This window comes from Cataglyphis hispanica, chromosome 4 (assembly GCF_021464435.1).
Source record: "Cataglyphis hispanica isolate Lineage 1 chromosome 4, ULB_Chis1_1.0, whole genome shotgun sequence".
NCBI classification, from domain to species: Eukaryota; Metazoa; Arthropoda; class Insecta; order Hymenoptera; family Formicidae; genus Cataglyphis; species Cataglyphis hispanica.
The window spans coordinates 9342499-9365554 of record NC_065957.1 but is presented as its reverse complement, the minus strand read 5'-3'; the positions used below and the strand labels follow the sequence as shown (position 1 = coordinate 9365554).

At 36.0% G+C, this 23056-nt stretch overlaps 2 protein-coding genes across 5 annotated transcripts in view; both read right to left on the bottom strand.

The window, feature by feature from the left end:
• The window catches only part of LOC126848989 (kynurenine/alpha-aminoadipate aminotransferase, mitochondrial-like), a 307625-nt gene that overhangs the window by 16678 nt on the left and 267891 nt on the right, over positions 1 to 23056 (bottom strand). The window lies entirely within an intron of this gene.
• The window catches only part of LOC126848990 (uncharacterized), a 69450-nt gene that overhangs the window by 4923 nt on the left and 41471 nt on the right, over positions 1 to 23056 (bottom strand). For all 3 annotated transcript variants that reach the window (XM_050590424.1, XM_050590423.1, XM_050590425.1), the window contains 4 exons: positions 2061 to 2268; positions 1374 to 1539; positions 833 to 1108; positions 121 to 527 (listed from right to left, as the gene is read on the bottom strand). In XM_050590424.1, the coding sequence (XP_050446381.1) occupies positions 121 to 527; positions 833 to 1108; positions 1374 to 1539; positions 2061 to 2268 (1057 nt within the window). The remainder of the gene's footprint in view (positions 1 to 120; positions 528 to 832; positions 1109 to 1373; positions 1540 to 2060; positions 2269 to 23056) is intronic.

The window sequence follows — 23056 nt, the reverse complement described above, 5'->3', positions numbered from 1 at the left end:
TTACTCGAATTTGTTATCATTAATTACCGTAGCAAAGTTTGATCTTTTGAATATACGATGATTCTGTGGAAAAAATTTTTTTTTCTCTCTCCGCTTGAAAATCCGCAAGTGAGAATTCACCTGGAGGTTTCGACGGCGGCACTGATGGTCAAGCATTCTTGGCAGGGTTTGCTACCGGCTCGTCGTCTGGGCACGCATCCCGCGCATCCGTCCCACTTGTCGAGGGTCCGCTTTTTCTTAGAAGGCACCCGCAGGAAACGCCGACAGCTCGGCCCGGGCGCGTCCGAGTCCGTGGAGAAACCCGAGACCTCGTCCTCCGTGTCGATGCACTGCTCCTCGTCCTCGTTCTTGAGGAACACGGAATCGGAACCGAGCGACCTGGAGTCCGGATCGGGTGGATCCACGCTGCCCATCGACGCCAACGGCGCCCGCCTGCCCGACGACCCCGCCATAAGGTTGCCAACTGCACCAGCGTAGAGACCGACCTCGCTACCGCATGGCGATAAATCTGGAGTTGGCTGTATTACCTGATCATAATGGAAGTTTTCGATTAATTTCGACTTTGTCGAAATAATTTTCTGTGTCACAAACGGATATCATAACATTTTAACTATGCTTATAATAATAGAAAGAGATGGTCAAATTATCATTGTTTTAATAGAATCACAACGACAGCTGATCAAATTATTTCTCGCTCGTATAAAAATAATTATAGCGTAGAGAGATAGAGGAAGGGGAAGGGCAGATGAGGAATATAATTTATTTTACAATGTCAGCAATTGAGAATAGGATCACTGAAAAGAAGAGTTACGATTATCTTGACAAAGTTTACCTGAATATCGATGGGGTAATATAAGTCCCATGGCTCATCATAGGCTGCGTGACGCGGGAAGGATGGAGGTGGCGGAAGGCACGGCATTACCATGGCTGAACCCCTTCGTTCCAGATAACTACTTCCAGTGCTGCTACAGGTGACCGAGCTACATCTTCTGTGATCGACGGGGGGAGCCAACCTCAGTTGCCTGATTGGCGGTGCCAGCAGGGCATCGTATCCACCTCCGACCGAGGCGAAACGAGGTGCCACCACAGGTGAATGAGGCTGGTTCATCTGATTTAAATGTAATTTCTATTTATTATCCGATGTTTAACAAAACAATTGTTAACTAATTTTCAATCAATTACAAGAATATCTCGGATTTGAGATAAATATTCTAGAGAAGAGAGAGAGAGAGAGAGAGAGAGAGAGAGAGAATTTCTCTTTAATAAATCGGCGATATATATATTTCGTGATAATTTTCATGAGCCATTTATTTCATTTGATTCATTATTTTACGGAGAGAGAGTATATATTGAAACAATAATAGTCTCTCTACCTCGACGCACAATGACCGCCGTGGACCGCGACCTGGCCTAGGTGGTAACCTGGCGATTGCCTCGAGAGCGGCGGCGAGTGCTCGTTCCTCGGCTTCGGCTTCGGCGACCGCCGCCGCCGCCGCAGCGGTTAATGCCGGGTCCTCCAGTTGTTTGCTCGCTTTGCATCTGATAAATATATAAATTACATTTAAATTTCACTTTAATGCCGACAATGGAAATATCATGGATATATTATATTTCACGTCTATAATAATTTATTTTTTTAAACAAAAATATTGAAAATTATTTAATATTTTTTTAGGTAACCAATCAAAAAAAGCAATTTTTTACGAATCATATTTTATATAAATAAATAAATAAATAAAATCAATTATATTAAATAGGAAAAAATAAAAAAAAATAAAAATGTATAAAAAATTTTATTTTTTAATTTTAGATGAACAGAATGTTATTTGATGGCATGTATAGTTATCAACGTATTGAAAATTAAAGCTTCAAAAACTATCAGCATAGTATCAAAGTTGAAAAGGTACCAATTACAAGCATATAAAAAATAATTTGTTTCGATTAGATATTTTTGGGAATAATTTATTTTTTAAATTAACAGTTCAATTATATTCTGCTTAAATTTAAGCGGAGCTACTATTTGCGAGTGGTATCGCTTGTAAGATGTCATTGATAATCACCTGCTTTTGTAAACTACCAGCAACACCATTAAACTGAAGAAGCCGCCGAGGGTCGCGGCTATCCGTACCCCCGTCATGACGTCGTACGTTTTGTAGAATTCGATTTTGAGCTGTTCGCGCTCGCTCAGAGTCGGCGTTGCATCTGGCAGGAACGTCGTCGGATCTGTCGTCGTCGTCCCTGTCACGTTGCTGCCGACACTCCCCATTCCTGCAGATCAAATAGATTCACTTACGTTACTCACGCACGAAGGAATGCCGTGATGTACGCGTATGTTCGCGGACTCGAAGCGAATGTTGATTGTCTGAAAATTGTTTTTGAGACGAATGCGCGACGTATGTAAATTGTCTGCGAACGTTTTCGGAAAGACAAACACTCTTCAATCTTAAAGCTCTGCAAGAATCCTCCCGTAAAATAAGATGTTCGCGCATCTGTAGCCGCGTTTCGCGAGAACGAAGCATAGAGGAAGTGAATAAACGATGTCGTTTTTTTATGCCGTTTGCTTCTTAATTTAATTGTAAATTAAGGACGATGATAAAAATCAAAGATTGATTAAAAGAGAAATGGACGAAGGAGCTGAATTGCTCGTCCGAATATTTTCGGGAACGAAAGAGCATAAGTCATAATAAATCACAAGGAGAATTTTTGTTTACCGAACTATGTCGGCCAATGTACCTTGGCTCGAAAATGGATTGATGGAGCTGAATTTCTCGGAACAGAAGGCACATCGAGAAAAGGGGCGCTTTTGGCAAATTCATCCAGCAGAATTTTGCAATATTCCAAAAATAAAAAGGAGGTGAGATCAAGGGCGAAGAAAATTTATGCAAAAAGAGAAGAGCGGAAAAAAAAAGGTTAAAAGGTTTAAAGAGGAAGAAGGAGAACATTGCACAAACAAGCATTGAACAACAGTCGATGAAGAAAACGAGGGAGTGATATACCCTCTCTCTCCTTCTCCTTTTCTCTCTCTCTCTCTCTCTCTTCCTCTAGTCGAGTTGGCCGGCTAGCATTGTATACGGAGACGGTTGTAGGTTCATGTATTGATTGCACCTTCGCAAGCCTACCTCCAATGGTTAGAAAGCGGCATCTGAACAAATTTATTTAGCCAAAATTTATTGTTGCTTGCATTATCCATAAATTTTCGGCAGCTTGAAATGCGAGATATAAGCTGAGAAGAAGTATTGTTTATCAGTGCGGGTAAAACAATTGAAAAAAATTTGAGAAAAAGATTGACGTGTTGTAGCGTAATTTGCCTGGCCGTAGTTGAAACACGACGTCGCCTGTCATTTGCGAAATGATTCGTACAACTGGATATATAATGTTACGGAAGCTGGAGAGTCATTCTTTAAAACGGACGAAATTTTAAGAGGAACGAGAGAAGGATGTGCTATTGCTTTCCATCCTCGCGATCATTAAGTCGCAGACTTGATTCCGGGCAAGATAGATTTCCAATCTAAAGGAAAGGGGTGTAATTTAACGACGCAAGAGAGTTGAGATCTTGAACTTTACTATTTCAAATTATTTAAAGAAATATTCAATATTTTAAATCACTCGGCAAAATATCAGGATTTCAAGCCTGAGCATTTTATCTCGATGGAATTTAATTTACAAGCTTCTTCGTTTGACAAGTAGATAGCGATTTGATGGAGGATCGTCGCTCTTGAAATCCTCCCTCCATTGATTCAACGTCCTTAATCACTCGGGTTAGGTCGAGTTAGGTCAGACGACAACCTGTGGATGCTCCACGTTCGAGAAGGTTGTTCCATGTGCTCTCACCAGCCGTATCCCCGTAAAATTAACGGCGCGGTAAATCCCCCAAGGAGTTTCAACCTACAGTATTCTCGCCACGTAACAAGAGCTATTTACTATTTGGCACACACAAAGCGACCGACAAGGAGGGTCTTACGCAGCGCGACATGGAATTACAGCCGCGACATTATTTCCATTAAAATTTCCTGTAACTAGTGCATTTTCTCTGTGTCTCTCGTTTTACATCGCCCGGTAATTGTCGCTCGATATACCCGGGGTGTTCCAGCCAAAAAGTGTCTAGCAAGATTAACTTCAAAATGATATATTTTTTTTGAAAAGAATATGTCAAGGAATATCACACACATTTCTTTTTCTAGTTTTCAATCTTTTATATTAGATATTTCTGCAACTAAGCCTCACAAAAATTTAAATCACCTTCTTTTTGTGATGAATTTTTAATTTTTGAATTAATCATGGATGTTTTTAAATGTAAAAAATCGAAAAAAGTCGCGAAATACTAATAAACACCAAAAGATATTTTCTCATCAAGAAAAAAATCGATACCAAACTGGAATCTATAGATGAAAAAGTTAGGTCATATCAGGGATGTGGAGGGTAGCATGAGAAGTAAGCACTTTATTATACGAAAATTCATCTCTTGGGAGGTTCATGCATTTTTCATTATTCTAAAATTAATTTCTTGAAGAGTTCGTGTATTTTACGCCGCAGGTTTGCGTGTAGCGGAATAAATTTTTCGTTCATAATTGATCTTCTTTTTTTTTTTTCATCCGGCAAATGGTCACAAAGTTATTTTTCCAGGCAATTCTATGCGATGCCAAGCGCGAGAATCAACGGTGGTTGGATATCGCGCTTTTAACGCGTTCGTCGACGTGCCTAACGAGCGATTGAGCGATATCGACTTACCGCGTTACCCGTTATGTGTTCTAACGATCGCGACCTGCATCGCCGAATGAAATTTTGACGGGAATTACCTGGGGTAGATTCTGCGCGCATGTACTATTACGCGGCATTAAATTTGCGTACAATGCAGCCCGAGAGTTTACGAGAATAGCGGAGGATATAATATGTTAGATATGGCCGAGGTGTACATAATGAAAGGCGCGTTTGTATGTACCAGCGGCTCACACTGAGATCGTTCCCTGGCTCGTCGTTCGCATCAAAGAAAGTAGGCTAATCTGCGCCTTTCGCATCTCCCCCTCTCGTCTTTTCGTATCTTAACGACAGTCGAAGTGATTCGAGTCTGCGAACGTTTTCGAGAATCGTTTCATTCGAGCGCGGCTTAAAATTCAGCGCTCATCGCGATTACCAGCTTGTTCCACAATGAAATCGCAGCTAAGGATGCTTGCCCGAGTTTCATTTTAAAAATCCAGAGAAATGCAAAGGGTCTCATTCGTGCGTCTGGCGACAGAATATTCCTCAGGTCTTGAATTTAATTAAATAAAATTTGGATAATTATTCCCCGGCACTGAGAGAATTCCCAACACTAGAGAAGATTAGATTGCATTGGCAAGAATAATTTTATGTACAGTGTGCACGGCAACGTTATATTAATTAAATTGGAAGAAAATGAATTGTCTCTGTTTTCTTTGTCTTGGTATTTATGCGTTTCTCCTCGTATTTATAATAATTATATAATATAGTAAAAATAAATATATTATAAATATATACTATTATAAATATTTATAATAGTAATAATAATAAATTTTTCAACGCAGAATAATCTTGAAGCTCTTTTATTTTTTTTTTTTTAAATTATAACAAAAATTATAACTCTCCGATGTAAGACGCATAAAAATTTTTAAATTGCGAAAAAATAGCCATAGCAATTTAATCTCTTATACACGTATTCATTCAGTAGAATTGGGCATTATTTGTGTAATGGTTTTTTTAGTTACTTTTTTAGTTACTTTTGAATAAAATTTTATTCGCGAAAAAGACGGAATTTTTGCGAAGTTATGTCTCGAAAGGTCTCGCCGAAAAATCGCACGAGCGGCGAGAATGTAACTTTCTGAAATGCAAATTTGTGCTTAACTTTCGCGCGCGACGTCCGAGGCGCATCGACGTCCGAAAACTTGGTCCAGGTGAAAAGAAAGTTGAGCGCGTAGTTGGGGAGGTGTGTGCACAGATAACTTTTAAATATTCTGCCAAATTGTCGTGTCGACACGCCGAATATCGCGGTGTGAGAGGAGAGAGATGCAGAGAGAAATCGGGAAAAGAGCAAACATTTTTCCGTTTGATTTTTTTTTTTCGCGAAAGGGTGCGCGAGGTCTTATCAACATCCAGCGAATGCCATTTTTTTTCTCTTTGACGTCTGGCAGGCACGCGTTATCATCATTTCCACGTCGGCAAGCGGTCAAAAAAGGGCTCTGGCGTGACATTGGACGAAAATGGGTCGCCCGATAATTCGTCCCCTCGAAAACACCGTTACGATACGTATGGATTTGGGTTAACTTTGTTTCGGCGATTTTGTAGTCGTGTCGTGCGCAGATTTTCCGTTCGCATGAGATAGATGCTCGGAAACTCAATATAAAATTCTTTAAACTGTCACAATTTCACATATCGTTCCGTAACTCTTATCATTTAAATGTAATTTTCTTTTTTTAAAGAAATTTTATGAAAATATATATATTTTTATTAAAAAGAAACGTTTCACTAAAGTATGAAAAAATATTAGAAAAGTGGCCTACAAATTTGCACACGTGACGTATATCATAATTTTTATAAATTGCACAAATTTATCTTTGGCCTCATATTTTTTTATATCAAGCCTCGTGTCAATCAACAACTTATCGTAATTCGCGCTCGTATCTCGAAAGCAGATATTTCCTTTATGAGAACGTTTTATTTCAAAATTTTAAATTATCATGTGTCAACGTTTTAAGAGCGTTTATCAAACAATATGTGATTTCGATATCTATGGATTAAATGTGTGATGTAATAAAAAATAATAGAGAGAATTTTTAAATCAAAATAAAAAAATAATTGAAATCTTCATTACATAAAAAAATTGAGTATTTTAAAACATGTTATTGTTAAGTTAAAAAGAGAATACGTTCACTGCATTTCACGCTATGAATAAAAACTTGATGAGATACTCTATTGATATAGAAACAATTAAAAAATATTTTTGTCAAATTTATTAGCTTATTCTATCACTTTGACAAAATCTGATTGCTGATATATGCTGATAGATGCTCATATGGAATATTGATGCAATGATAGATCAGAGAAGAGAACGTGCTGGAGCAGATCGTCAAGAGCGTCAAGCGTCGCGGATTTGGGTCACTGGTTTGAGGCCTGTTGAATGCCAGACCGTTCTACTGATTTCGCCGCTGCCTCGCGGATTATAATCTTATTGATAATCTTCGTCAAACGTTTGCCTCCCGACGACGTATACAGAACCATTGGAATACCGGCACTCGAATTGTGTGTGTGTATGTGTGTGTGTGCGAGAGCAAATGCAAGAGAGCCGTAACAGATCAAATCGGCGAAAGGATTTGCCTTGTTCCGCGATTTTCTCCTCCTCTTGCGGAAACAACCCGCTCAACGCCGCGGAATCCTGCTTGAAGGATTTATAAATACCTTGAGAACTTAAATATATTCTCTCTATGAGTCCTTTTGCGCGGATTTCGCAATATCAACGATCACGTTCGAGTTATTGCTAAGCCTTTAAAGTTGAATTTTGTGGCATTTAAGATAGTATTCTGCTTGCAGATATTTCTCTACACGGATTAATCCTTTCAGTGCCGTATAAAAATGCGATGCAAAATTAGCCGAATAGCCTGAGGTTTTAATAGATTTGATACTTCGCTCTTATATATTCTCTATTATAATATATTAAAATAGATCCTCATACGTTTGTGAAGCATCGATTCGCGTCTAAAGGAATAATTTCAATTAGCTGGATGTCGTGATGCAAAAATGCTCAGCAGAAAGAATTGAGAATCATCAAAAACAAAGAATTATTCATCAAATGTGAAGAGTATTCCGTTAATTGTGTCTCATTCAGAGATGGGGATTATTGTCATAAACTTAATTATTTTATTATTAGCTACGAAGACTAATTGGCGTATAATATTGTTAATTTAAGCAGTATGTGTGCTGCTGTTAAAAATTATAATAATGATATATTATTATAACTAAATATATTTTTATAATAACAATAGAAATGCATACAAATATAATTGAAGTTTGAAATTTTGAGGAAAGCAATATATATTTTATGAAAACAACTGTCAATTTAACAAAATATAAAAAATAAAATTAAAAATAAAAGAGATGATAGATATCAATAAGAAGGAAAATATAAAAATATAATACAAAAACGCTTTTTTAAAGAAATTTTCAGAATTAAAATCAAATACGCTCATGCAACGGAAGGATAGAAATATAGAGGAAAAACCAGGTGAAAGGAAAGTTGAACTGAAAAGGACGGAGCTATATCTTGGGCTTGGGAGAATATTTTCAGTGAATCGTTACGCGACTGGCAATATGCGTTTTTGAATAATCGTCAGGATGAATTCTCGACGAGCGTTCCCCTGGAAACGTCAAGCGGTCGAGACCGAAGCGCAAAAATTTGGCGAGTACGTCAGCGATCTCGTAACATTCCGGGTTATATGTAAAGCGTGTGCAGAACGGGTAAAGGGTAGGGAGTAAAGAGGAAAAGGGACAGAATCAATAAACCACCCTGCCAAAGCAAGCGTCGCTCAACCGAAATGCGCGACACCTTTAATGTTCGCCTCGCTCGAGTCAAATCGTTACGATATTCTGCGAGAAATAGCGAAATCATTAATCAAACGAATCCGCTACGAATCCGACCGAATCAACGGCGAGATTTAATGTGAATTATATATATAAAATGAATAAATAAAAATCTAATTTTGTTTTTAGAGAAAGAAAGAGAGAGAAAAAGGCTGGTCTAAGCAAAGATGTAGATGATTGAATGTAATGTCAATCAAAAAATTAGACGCGCGCGTAAATGTATATGAATCTCTTGGAATTAAATCGAAATTAAATAAAACCGATACATTGCATCGAATCAGAGAGATAGTTAATCTCCCGAGAAAAATGGAAACATATTATTTTTTTTGCACGCGACCATGCGAAGCGTGTGATACGAAGAATCCAATGGGAAAGATTTAGGAGCGAAGATTATAAAATACGGACTGTTAATTTCGAACGTAAACCGACTGTGACTCCGGCTAGTGCGTTGTATGTGTGCATCTATGTGTGCATGCATGTGCATGACGAAGTAAAGAAAATAAAGGATAAAGAGGACAAAGGTTGGAATCGATAAACCATTCCGCCAGCTCAAGCTCAGCCCAGTTTCACCTGAAACTTGCCGAGTTCTCTGGATAACACACTGTAATATCCATTGTATCCGATGGAAAGAGCTGTCGTGTCGCAAATTATTAAAATTTCATAACCTGTCATGCAAGCTAGTCAGAAAGCTAAGCTCTTTCCATGAGTGGTTACAAAATAATTTTTAAAGATAATTTTTACATCTGCATTTATTTCTTTTGTAATTGACATTGTCGATAATATACTCGTATCGTTTGAAATATTGCAGTTTGATATAGTTCATTTCCATTTTTTATCGTCTAAATTTTTATTTTCTAATTTAATTTATTATCATTATTTTTTTATACTATATCTGCATTTTAAGACATTTATTTTAGAAAACAATGTTTTAATATGTATATAATATTGCCAATCACGTATAAAAAATTATCTTCGAAATATATTTTATTAATTATATATAAGAGGACCCATTTAATTTAATTTTATATATATTTTTATACACACACACACACACACACATTATTGATTAATTATTGTGTCAGTCTCACGTGCGTGTATCTAATTAATGAGGATTAAATGATCAAAGGAATAACTTGATTGTCCGAAGAAAGTTATGTGAATAGTCAAGTAAACAGCCTATTGCAAAATTATGCTATTGATTCTCAGATATGTGCACGGACCCATGTATCGCCAACGCAATAAATGCCCATCGACCGGAAGTAACGGGCTACTGCAGCCAGCACATCCCCGAGATATCTTCTCAGCCCTCCTCTGTGTACGAACGATATTCGATCGTAACGTTAGAGAGCCGTTTTTCTCCTCCTTCAATTTTGTATTCACGAATTCCTCGGCCAAGGATATTTTCTTAAATGTGTGCCTGAGTCCGAAAATATATATATATATATCTCTCTCTCTCTCTCTCCTGCCTTCAATCTCACTCGGATAAGGCACTGCGGCAACGCAATTTCCGATGAGCTCAGTTTCTTGTCGGTGCTATGCACTGGCGTGCCTACTATGCACATTTCCTAACCCAATTTAGCGGAAAGTTCAATGGATGGGGAATATACGCAAATGTATTTTACGCAGCTCTGTTATCCGACACGTTTGCGCGAAAGAATTCTTGCTCGACTTTTACTCCTTCGATCTACGGTTACGGAATGTCTACGGAGATTACACGTTTTACTGGTCATATAAAGTGACAGAATTTTTTACCTTATTTTAAACTTGTACCAAGTAAAAAGCCCCCTTTGTACTCTAGAAAGAATTAACAAAGATTAAAAATGTTTATTAAAATCTTTGTAAATTTATTTCAAAGAGTCAATTTTTTTTCATACGATATATTACGTGAATGCCAAAAATGCTTGTCAAAATGGTTACCGGTCGATTGAGGTGGCAGCTGCCAACGGAATTGAACATCGATTTAACTTGCTTACAATGCCATTGCGAGCAGGTGTTACCGTCTAACTAAGGTGCCATTTCGCGCACGTGGAACACACAGAAGTCCCATCTTTGATGTATGGCGCGACGTAATTGAACATTCTTGATTCCCCACAATCTTTCTTGAGAGGCAGGCCTTTATTATAATACGTGCTTATTGCGTTCTTTGTGCTTAAAATTTACAGAAACATTAAAGAGACGAATAAGGCGGTTAAGCGAGACGTCAGCTGCACTTAACGAAGAAATTAATTGTTACAAAAGTTTCATTAGTATTTCAATTATATTATTTCTATTATGATATTGTTTCATTAAACATAACTAATGTAATAATCATTAATTTGATTACATTTTGCTTTTAATTAATGGCATGGAATTTTTATATTATCGATATCTATTATCGTCGATTTTATCTCAGCGCCATTGCACTTTAATTCAAAAATCAATTAAATGCAAGATCTTTCGGTCACGTTTTCTCTCGGAAACTGACTGAAATCTGACAGACACCTATCGCCGGACGGGATAATATTTGCATTTCATTTCCATTCTTGGTTATCAATTCGGTCAACGGATTTTCTTACGTGCGCCACTGCGTGCGAAGCGTTCGATCGATAGTCGAATGACGAGGAAATTAATTAATTATTACGCGTGGTCTGCGCGCGAGACAGGCGCAGCCCGATCCCACGCGAGAGAGGCGGCTTCACGAGAATAACGCTCATTCTCAAATCTTGATATTCTATAATGCGCATCTTGATGATAATACCAGTTATTTCGTGCGAATTATCGTACGCCAATTAAATTGACGTAAACTTATAAAGGCCCTTCTGTAAAATATTAAATAAGACAAAAACGGTTAAACAACGATTGATTTTAAAACATGATTGCTTAGATCTTGAGACCGATCATTTTTAATTACTATTTATTTGTACCACTGCTGAGGCATCAGTAGGAATTCTTTTATTTACTGTGTTTCGAAGTATAATTATCACAATCAAAACCCAATCCTGTGGGTGTCGACAAAAATTCCCACTGACGTATAACGGACAGCAGAAAAATTTGACAGATGATTATTATTGTATTATATTACATCTTATTCATATAATTAATCTTTGAGCCTACGATTAAAAGTGCGCAATTACAATATATATATCCATCAAACATATCGTGCTGACGCCAGAAGGGAGCTTATCCCTGAGAGGGCGAGGGCTCATCTAAAGGGTGGCGAGAGTGCCGCAGGTGCGTCGCCGCGGCTGTTGGCCGACACTACGCGGGGAAGAGAGAAGGGTGCTTTTATTTCCTCGACTTCCTCCCGAGCCTCCAACACACGGTCGGTCGGTCGGCTTGGCTGGTCGGCCGGCCTGCCGTCTGCTCGAACGACGAAGGTGAGCAAGGGAGGGTGGACGCTTGATAGGGGCGGCTCGGTTGGGCTGGTAGGAGAAACAGGTATCGATTCCATCCTCTGCATGGTGAGAGGAGAAAGACCACCACCACCACCACCCTCCCCCGTTCTCTGCCCTCTTCCACCACCCCCTCCTCCTCCTCCTCTTCCTCCGCCGCTCTCTTCCTCATGTCCCTCGCGCAAACCCACGCACTCCGGGTCACCGGGTCAAAGCTCACGGCCGCCGGCTCACTGTTGCTTCTTCGAAATGGGTCTCCCGCGATTCTAGTGTAGTGCGTGTATGCATGCCCCTTTCTTTTTTTTTCAACATACGTGCGCACACGCGCATGCAGATCCGTACGCGACATTGCGGAATTACACGAATTAATTCTTGTAGGTCATACAATTTTTTGTTGCCCTGATCATATATGGGTCATAATGCCTTATCGCATTTTTAGCTGTCTCAAAGTATTTGAAGGAATCTGCAAAAATTTATATACATTTCTTGACATTTATAGAAAATGATATAATTGAGCTCTGAGAAAATAGTGATAATCTATGTTTCAATTTTTTTTTTTTTTTTTTTTTCTTTCATGAATGTAACGAATTACAAAAATTCGATATTTTATATCAAAAACTTTTGACGTCAAATTATTTGGGAATAAAATAGTTCGCAAAATATTCATTTTCTACATGTCGAGCATTTTTTACCGAATAATGATGCGCACACATATTGATTGCTGTAGTCCAACAATGGAAATCAACATAGTAAGTTTTCGCTGCAAGTAAGTTATTTTCGTGAGCGGTGAGATGTATTTTCATATCGTACGTAATATTTTTACATCGGGTTTTAGCACGAGCTACATTTTTAGCAATTTGTTGACAGTCTGATCCGCCAATGGAACTCGACAACTTGACAGTCTCCTTTAGCCGGTCTACTCTCGCGAGCAAATATACTTTGACATCGTCGCTATGATATAGCTACGGTAATCCAGCGAGATAGGGTCCAACGGGAGAGTACAATGAGGGGAGAAATGTGTTGTACATTAACTGTATAAATTTACTTTGTCCATCTTTGTCAGGAACCGCGCTCTAATATTGCACCGCGCTCGTAAATCTTCTTACAATTATCCTCTGATAGAGTGAGCAGAAGAACACACACTCGTCCAATTATAATTGACATACAAATTGCTTTACCTCTCAATTTTGAAGACAGATTTTTTCATGAATTTGAAATTGCATATATTCTTTTTACATTATCAAAAATAATTATATACATATATAAATACTTATATGTATACTAAATATAATTAAAATATAATATCAGAATTATATACATAATTATAAGTTAAAAAAAAATATATATATATATATATATGTATATATTATTTTATATAATTATTATATTATATATTTTAATTATATACATATATTTGATAAAAGATTAATTATGTATATATATATATATATATATATATATATATATATATATATATATATAAGAGAAAACGAGAAATTATACGATGTGTCATAAATAATAAAAAATTTTAATATCGCTGAAACGCATATGTGTGTTATACAATTTGTTAAACTCGAAACACACATGACTTTTCAACATATATGGCTTGTGGCTTCAATTAAGGTCCAATTATTTTCAAGGCACTTAATCAACGAATACAGAAATACCACGTACGCTTCCTGAACTGTTTAATTCTACTGCCGTTTGTGCTTCGGTGTAGGAAACTTTTAATTACCAAGTGGAGATTAGTACATATATGACTATAGGTATGCGTTGTTCTTTTTGTTTTTCGTTATTGCGAGTCGACTGCAATTTCCCGAAGTTCCTTTAAAGCGGACGTTCTTTTTACATAAATGAAAAATATTTCCGAAAAAACTCTAAATATTTATGGCCGATTTAAAAATCGCTTATAAAATATTCTGCACAAGAGTTAATATATAATGCGCTACAAAACTATCGAATGTCGTTTTTACTGTAGACTACTTGACTTATCTAGAGAATCGATTTTCAACAAAAAGTCGGTGTACTTACGTTTAGAATAATTAATAATTAAGAATAAGAAGCTTCCGACGAAGTAAGCTTTAGGATCGACATGACATTTTTCGAGCAATAGATTTTGCTTCAATACATAGTGAATCTTTAAAGTTTAGTAATAAAAATAATAATGAAAATTGTCATTTTATCTTATTGATTAATAATTTTGAAAAAGCTCTTTTATTTTGCCGCACTTAAAGAGTAATAACAAATTAGTTCAGAAAGTAATAATTGATTATCAAAATAATTAATTGCTTTTTTGCCTCGTGCAGCATTTTTTATTTTAATCTATTGCATTCAAACAATATTTCTTTTTTCACGTTCACAATTGATGTTCTAACATTTCTCAGTGACAGTAGTTGCATATAAACTCTTCTTTTCTCTTTAAATAAAATATATAGTTACGTTTATATGCATATAATTCAAACACTCTATATACTAAATATTCGGAAAGTCTAATATAGTGTACTAAATAAATTGAATAAGTAATATCGTCCATTTATAAACATGATGAATAATAATCGACAATTTTTCTAGGCACCTCGATCTTGCCGTCAGCGAAATGGCTGAATAATAAAATATCGATATCACGAGCGTAGATGATATCAGAAATTCTCTTTCGCGAACCGCAAGTTTTCATTATGTGTAAAAACTTTTTCTTTATATATCTTCTTTTAAGACAACATCTCGAGATTTATTGATTAAAATAATATTTATGTAGAATAAATTTCTTTGTTTAAGTAAACATTTTATTGAATAAAACATTATCTATATTTTTAAAATAAGATGTAATTAATTTAAAGAGTAAAATAATAAATATTATTCTAAAATAATATTTTTTATTGAGAAAAGTAGTTAATTTTTTATTCAAAGTAAGTTTTATTCCATGATCGTTTTATTAAATATAATCAGAGAAAGTTTATCGAGGAAATTATTTTTAAAATTTTTTCAAGCTTACGAACTATGCAGGCAAAATTCACACACACATGTACTTTAATATTGTGGTATATATCTAGTATAGAATATATACAAAAGATTATATATTAACATCGTGCTTAAGTTAGCATTTTTGAATGTTTGATGAAACGTACGCCAGAAACGTGTACTCCTTTAAAGCTCTTCCATAAGTTCTGTAGGAAAGCAAATCTTAGGAAGGATGATGTTCCAAGCTTAAACTAGGAAATATAAGTAGGTATCATACTTACTTAATATCAAACGTTCTGGCAAAGAGAAACTTGAATTGATATTTATTGTGTAGGATTATATAATGACATCCTTTAACATTGACATTTTTTTAACCATGAATTTTTTTTTAAATCATCTTGAAATTAATCCTGTCATCTTTTTAATTTTTTAAAATATATTTTAGTATGGTAGAATTTTAATAGTATAATAATATTTACGCACTTTAAATATTTAAATAAATAACTTAGGTTGTTTGCAAATGAGAGAGAAAAAGTAAAGAAAATATTCTTCAAAATCAATATAGAAAAAGCGAAGAAAAATTGTGACATAAATCGTCGAAATTATCAGGATATAATTTTCCTCGTGGCAAAACACGATGAGATCTAAACGAATGCTATTTTGTTAAATCTGAGAAAAGCAAATGAAAATAAATTCATTAATATGTGATTGATTCTCTGAAGATGACAAGGAAGGGAGAACCGTGAATTCATATTTATAAGGGAGAACGAGGGAAGCAAACACTTGTAATATGGATTCATCCTCACACTCTAGCGTGTACATCTCGGGATGATGCGCCCTTCGTTCGGCCTGTTTACAAGAAAAGAAATCTAGCGAGCAGACATCTTGATGTAATATCCTTTCCGCCCGGAGCCGAGAAGAAGACTTCGAGAGAGAGAGAAAGAGAGAGAGAGAGAGAGAGAGAGAGAGCGGCGCGGAGAAGTGGCCAATTCCTTTCTCCGTTTTCCGAATCTCGGGCTTACCACTTGGAATCGGTCCAGAGATACGGATGCGGAGAATGACAACGTTCCCGAGTTATTTGGGAACGTTGCGATAGACGGAAATCTCAATCCGAGAAGCGGGATCGATCGAGAGAGGAACAAATCTCGCGAGGGGGACGAGAGATCCGAGAACAATCCGAGGAAGATTTAAATCGAACCGCGATGTCGACAGAGAGAGAGAAAGAGAAAAAGAGAGAGAGAGAGAAAGAGTGAGAGAGAGAGAGGGGGGGGGGAGGAGGGAAGACAAGGGAGCGAGGAAATATTGGGAGGATGTTTCCGCGAACAGTGCATAAATCGACGATAGATCATTCGTAAAATATATAGGATCGTTGATCTTGGTAAATTTGGTAATTGCCCGGCGCGGATGCCAACCGCCGCGAGATTAACGTGACAGAGAATGAGCTACTGTACAATTTCCGCGACTAATAGATTTTCGAATCGCTCGCAATTACACGGGCCCCTATTGCGCGCCGCGCGTCGCGATAATTTATGCAACCGATAATTAATCCGTGCATGATAAACGGAATGCATTATGATACGTAATGTGCATACTCTCTATCATATGTAGGGGAGGGAAGGAGGGTGGGGAGGGACGATTTGTTAGAAAACCTCCTATACCTGTATACGCAAATCGACCGACACTTGTCGGATGATGTTGCGCGCATTCCATCCGATGCTCCCGCGGCCCGGATGTATTCCGTCGTTGATGGATCGCAAATATAATAACGTGACCGGGAGAGAGAGAGAGAGTGGTGTTGACGGGACATTCGAACGTTGGTTGTCGAGACTGTGAAGGCGGGAGAGGGGAGTGTGTTTACAGCTCGCGGTTAGTGTCGACTGTCGAGAGAGAATAAACAGCAGCTGGGCTAATCTGCAATGCAGATTCAGGCACTTCTATAACTTGTAACGCGAGCATCCTAAGAGACTCTCGTGACAGCGAACGAGCCGGACCCCCGGAGTTATAGACGACGTTCCATGCGTGTGACGAGGGCAAATTTGCCGATATCACGATGGCCGTATACACGTTCTGCGGTATCCCGCAACATACGAGCAATATCATGACGGAGCACCGACGATTCTTGTGGCGGAAATATATTTCGGAAACACTCTCCAATTATTATACGCCATTGAGAGAGTCCATTCCACTAATTTCCCATACGTTATTTTTATTTTTATTTTTCTGTAAAATTATTCATTCTTTTAAAAAAGAGAGAGTGATTCGTGAATAATACAAATTTATTCGCATTTATAATTGTCGCGATTTTGTTGCCTTTAATATTTTGTTTAAGAGGCAGTAAAATGTTAAGCGAAAAAAATTCGTTTTTTTTTCCAAGACCAACATTTTTTTGGTGTTACTGAGGTTTCTTTTATCGACATGTAAAATGCACGATGATGCTTTTATGAAATGTAATTTGCACGGCAATTTTTGCCAGTGCATGCATATTTGTAAAACGACCATCGAGGAAAGAAGTCAATTTTTAAGATGCAATGTATCGAATCAACAACCCATCATTTCCAGAAGCTATATTGCAACGGACGTAAAATCCTTTTACGCGATGTCGCTGCAAAATGAAAATAATATTAACGTTACGTTTTTCCAATCTGCGATAACGACTCATCGATATCGATATAATGTTTTTGGAGTGAGCGTTTAATGGGTTTCGTTTTAAAAATTTAACGGCAATAAAAATAGGTTTTTAGTACGAGTTAGTAACAAGAATTGCAATATATTGCGATATTTTGACGCGTGCTCTCTTGAACTAAATCAGTGAAAATATCAGATAATATAGATATATAATAGACAAGATTTCATCAAAGATCAGTATTTATTTTACTGATCTTCAGTGAAAACATTCACATTTTGCTCCTCTGGCTCATGTTTCAACTATTATGGCAGTAAGATTTCAATTGAAAATTCTAGCTACCAACTGATTCTTTTTAAGAAGATATATCCGTTTGAACCTTCGAAAAATGAGTAGATTTGCTAGATTTTTTGCAGCCCAACGACTTGATAAAACTCTTTTTTTTTTACAATATTAATACAATATTATTAAGTACTTAAATAAAAATTTTCTTAAAAATTCTTTTTTGTTGAAAGTTATGCAAATATTTGCAGATTTATATTTTCGTGCATGGTGTGTGTAGAAACGTTTCTTTATCACATATGAAATAAAAAATACAAGTTTTTTGTTAAACATATTAATATTTGTCTGCTATCCAAGCGGTTCCTAAAAATTTTTTCTTAAAAAAAATCCATTTTTTTATTTACAAAAAAATTAGATTTAAAAAAGGCTTTAGTAGCAAATGCGGAATATTATTACAAACTTGCATGCAAAATTTGAAATCAATCCATTAAAATAAATATAAATCTGCAAATATTCGCATAACTTCAAAAAAAAAAAAAAAAATTTTTTTTAAGCCAAAAATTTTTATTTTAGTACTTAATAATATTGTATTAATATTGTAAAATAAAAATAAAAAATTTTTTTTTATCGTTGTGCTGCAAAAATATCTAGAAAATGTACTCATTTTTCAAGAGTTCAAACAAATATGCCTCCTTAATGAAAATTCACTGTTTGCAGTGTTATTTTTATAATTGATATAAATCCCTGCTTATAATTGACAATATACTAATTCCGTTTAACAGAATACTATCCATTTTGATGGCCAGAAATTAAACACCCAGATATATGCAATCTATATAAACGCAATTTCGTCTCCTTTTCGATTCTATTCAAATCAATTACAAATATATCGTCATACAAATTGCTTAGAATTCAAATTTATATCCATATCATATCAAGATCGAAAATTGACGTCTGATTCTGATTAGTATTATATAAAATGTAAATATCGGTAATTTTCATCGCTAGATATGAATATGTGAATTATTAAAATTGATGGATTGTTAAGATTGATAACATTTTAGATAAGAAATTTCGTTCTGGATCAAAATTTCCCCCTCGTCCTCTCTTGGCATTTCCTAACGATTTATCCATCGATAGGGTCGATCGACGCTATTCCGATATGGAAATAGCGTCGCATCTCCGTTCGTTCATTCATCCGGAGGGCCAATGGGTGTCGCAGGCGCCTCTCGGTTGTTCCGGGACTTTGTTGAGAAACTAGAACGAGCTTATATCGCCTTCGATGGCGTCGTAGGGTCGTGCCTGGGTCGCGCCTGGGGCGGCCCATCAACCACGACGTGGACGACGACGTTGACGTTATTCCGCGAGACTCAGAATCCAATATCGCAGAACGCGTCTCATTCCTCTCTCTCTTTCTTCCTCACCCTCTCCGCTCGTCGGCTTACTTGTTTTTGCCCTTCGCCCTTCGCAAATAGCTCCCTATCCGCCTCATTGCGCGTTCCTTTCTCTTGCTTTGACTCTTGGAGGACGAATTCAACAGTTCGTGTATCCATTCGCTTATGAGTTAGAAACCTCTCTTTCTCTCTCTCTCTCTCTCTCTCTCTCTCTCTTTTCTCCATTTTCCTTCTTATCGCTTATTTTGACCCTCAGCATTCCCCGCTGCATGTCTTTTCCTCTTCTCGAACTCTCATTGTCGAGCTCGATATCAGTTCTGGGAACGCCTATAGTAAACAACAGCTGATACGTCGATATTCCTAAGCAACGAAGACAGGGGAAATAGGCTGTGCGTTTGAAAGAATGGCGAAAGGAGGAGTATCTATGAAGAAGATAACTGGATCATAAAATAATCAGATAAACACGAAAAAGCTTTAGAGAAATATTGGAACTTTTCTTCGTTACGAAGAGAAGATATATATATTTTTAATCGAAATTTGGATCTTATTTTTTGATTATTTATACGAGTAGCTTAATTAATAAATAGCTATCTCTCGTTATAAGAACTTCTGCAAGTTTAAATGAGAAATATCTATTTCTCATTCTAATATTTTATATTATCAAGAAAGATGAAAGCAGATCTTTAATTAATAGAGATTAATTGATATAAAATGTGTTATCTGATACAACACTCGTGTTACAAAACGATATCACTTTATCACTGGGTGTATTAAAAACTAAATGTCTACAAAGTATTGAGTAAGTACCTCTATCAATATTCGATCGAGAAGTTTGCCTTTTGATATCTGAGTATGTTGATAAATGATCGGCCAATATCGTTATTGAAATTTGAATCAATCATGGAATCAATTGAATCTGAAAACGTGCGCTCTATTACTCTTCTATCTCTTTATCATAGCTTATATCGATTCTCGATACCGATCTACAAAGACACGTGCTATCGCAGATATCGGGAACGAGACCTTTTCTCGCGCCATACTCGTTACATTTCTCTTTCGGTAGCAGAGAGCGACTCGACAGAATCTAAGGCTGTCATAGCTCTGTCAGTTTCTTTTACCGCGAGTATACACGACGCCACACATCGCGAAGACGTATCGAACTTTCGAATCCTGTCGAGAATCGCATGACCTTTCGGGGAATATGCATCGTACAGTTACGTAGTCAAGTATTTTCTCGTCATTTTTCGTTTTGACATTGAGCAATGTATCCATATCGTGATTTAGATATTTTAATAATCGAGTTTGACAGTTTCATTTCCTCGATCACATCTGATGCAGAAACGGAGAGATTGAGATTTAGTAAAATAGTAGCTCGAAATATCGAGCTACTATTTTCGACTGTTTAATAATAAATATAAGAAGCTTTGGCAATCGACTAGAAAATTTGTTTCGAGATATCATGTATGTGAATCAGAATAGATCTCATATATTTTCCATTTTTTTAAAGAATAATCCTCTCAACAAAATGTCGAAGTTTGTTACACTCGTTATAAAATTATCTACAAAATAGATGGCTCGATTTTAATAACGATTTTATAATCCATTATTTTTAAAGTAATTTCAGCATGATGTAGCAGACGTTTTTCTTTAATGCAGATTTTCCGGGATTTCAATCCATAAAGAAGTCCCGAGTTCGAAAGCAGGGACGCTTTTACGGAATGCTTTATTGACTAGAGATGAAGGAATATTTTTTTTTTCTTTTTTTAACTGAATAAGCTTCGGGGGTATTCAAAGTAGCGAATTGGAAAAATATCACGGCTGAAATTTTCATCTTTAATCTTCTGGAATAGCTCTCTCTTCGTGAAAATTTCAGCAAAAATGACAAGAAGAGATTTGCATATAAGTATTTAAAGATTAATATTGTTTGCGGAAAAATACAAATGCGATTTGCAATTTTAATTAAAATCTGACTAGTGTGTACTTGATACACTATATTTCTATTTTATTTTTCTAAAGGAAATTTATAATTTATTTTTGGCTATGTAAAATGTGTAAAATATTAGAGGGGAAGAAAATGAAAATACTCAATCTTAGATTTTATTTTTGTATCTACCTTTGATATTGCGATATTACGTTATTCAATGGTATTTTGTTAACTTGAGTCTGGAAATATGAAGAGTGAACGGGGATGCATTCCACCTGTTTTCATCCTCTATATATAACCATCCCGCGTTCTGTCAATAAAGCAACTTAGATCGGGGATCGAGTTTATGCCGCGTTTACACGCGATTTATTCTCTGTCCTTGTCTTACTCTATATGAAGTGAAACCGCTTTACAATTGGCAAACAAATCATTCTGACTGTGGTGAGGCTTTGTCTAAGATAAAAGACGACGATAAAAACTTGCGAAGAAAATAAAAAGCGTCTCGGTGCAATGTAAAAATTAGATATTGATCAGAACATAAAGTTGCTATAAAATTTAATGGATTATTACGATAAATAAAAAGAGTATTTGCATATGTTTTATAGAACATCATTACCTGAAAAATTTAAATGATAAAATTTTATGTCTCTTTGATAGAAAATATAAAAATTAAGAAAAAATTAAAAGCATGAATTCTGTAATTAATCAAATATATATGTTTGTTTATTACTCAAAATCTTTATATAAAATAGAAAAATTATGAAAATGTATTATAAACTGACTTGCTGCATGTACTTTGCTTAATTAGTCTTTGAGAGCTCGGATCGATATTACAGAGAGCCATATTACATGCAGAGAATATAACGTCGCCTGACTGACACGTGTTACATCATACACATAGTGCAGTATTTAAATTGTTGCAATAAATTAATAAATTTTTAATATTATTCAATTTAATTAAAATAAAAAGACTTATTTCAAAATCCATTTTATAATTAATATCATTATTTCATGTTTCATAAATTGACAAAAATGATAAAGTGACCGACATAACTTTTTTCGATCGTTAGTGAATGCTTATTGAATAGGGAATTTCACGATATTTCAAGCGAGGACGCTATGAGAAAAGTTACAAAAGATCATAAAACGTAGAGGCGGGTCTTTTCTCGAAAAGTCCGTCGAGAATACTTCGCGTTGCGCGTATCTTTGAAAGTGCGCTAAAAGCTTCGCATCACCAATTCCATCGAGCGATATAGCCGCACTCGATCAAGTAATGATCCGCGACTCGAACCGCGATTACCACGTGTCTGTCTTTAAAGTTTCCCAAAAGTAATCGTTTCGAGATAAACCGTCAACTTCTTCGTCGAATCAATCGCGGTGGTTCCGGAGGGTTCGCGAGGAGAGAAGGAAATCGAGTCCATCGCGAAACGTGAGGGTGGAGAAGACGCTTTCGTCACTTATACGAGTGTACCGCAACTGATAACGAACAGAGTTTTCCACTTTGAGCCTCGGGGGGTTATAGTCGAAGATTGGGCAATACTTTAAGAGACTTTTGCTATCTGAAATCGAAACTCTTTGAGAATATCGCATGTTTTATCTTTCATATAAAGAATATTTGCGAGTAACCGCGGATAATGTCGAATATGTAGACTTATTCCCTAATATTTTATTCTTTTTTATTAAAATATTCTCTCTCTCTCTCTCTTTTTCTTTCTCTTTGTGGAATTACAGATTATTTCAATATAAAGATTATTTCAATTTTTCTTATTTTATTATTTATCTTAATTACCTTATAAAATATATACATATAATTAACATATTTTATATAAAAATGTAAAATGTATAATAAAAAAAATTCTGCATGTTATAAACATAATATTCTATTAATATCCGCTATAATTGTGTAAGTTGTACTTCA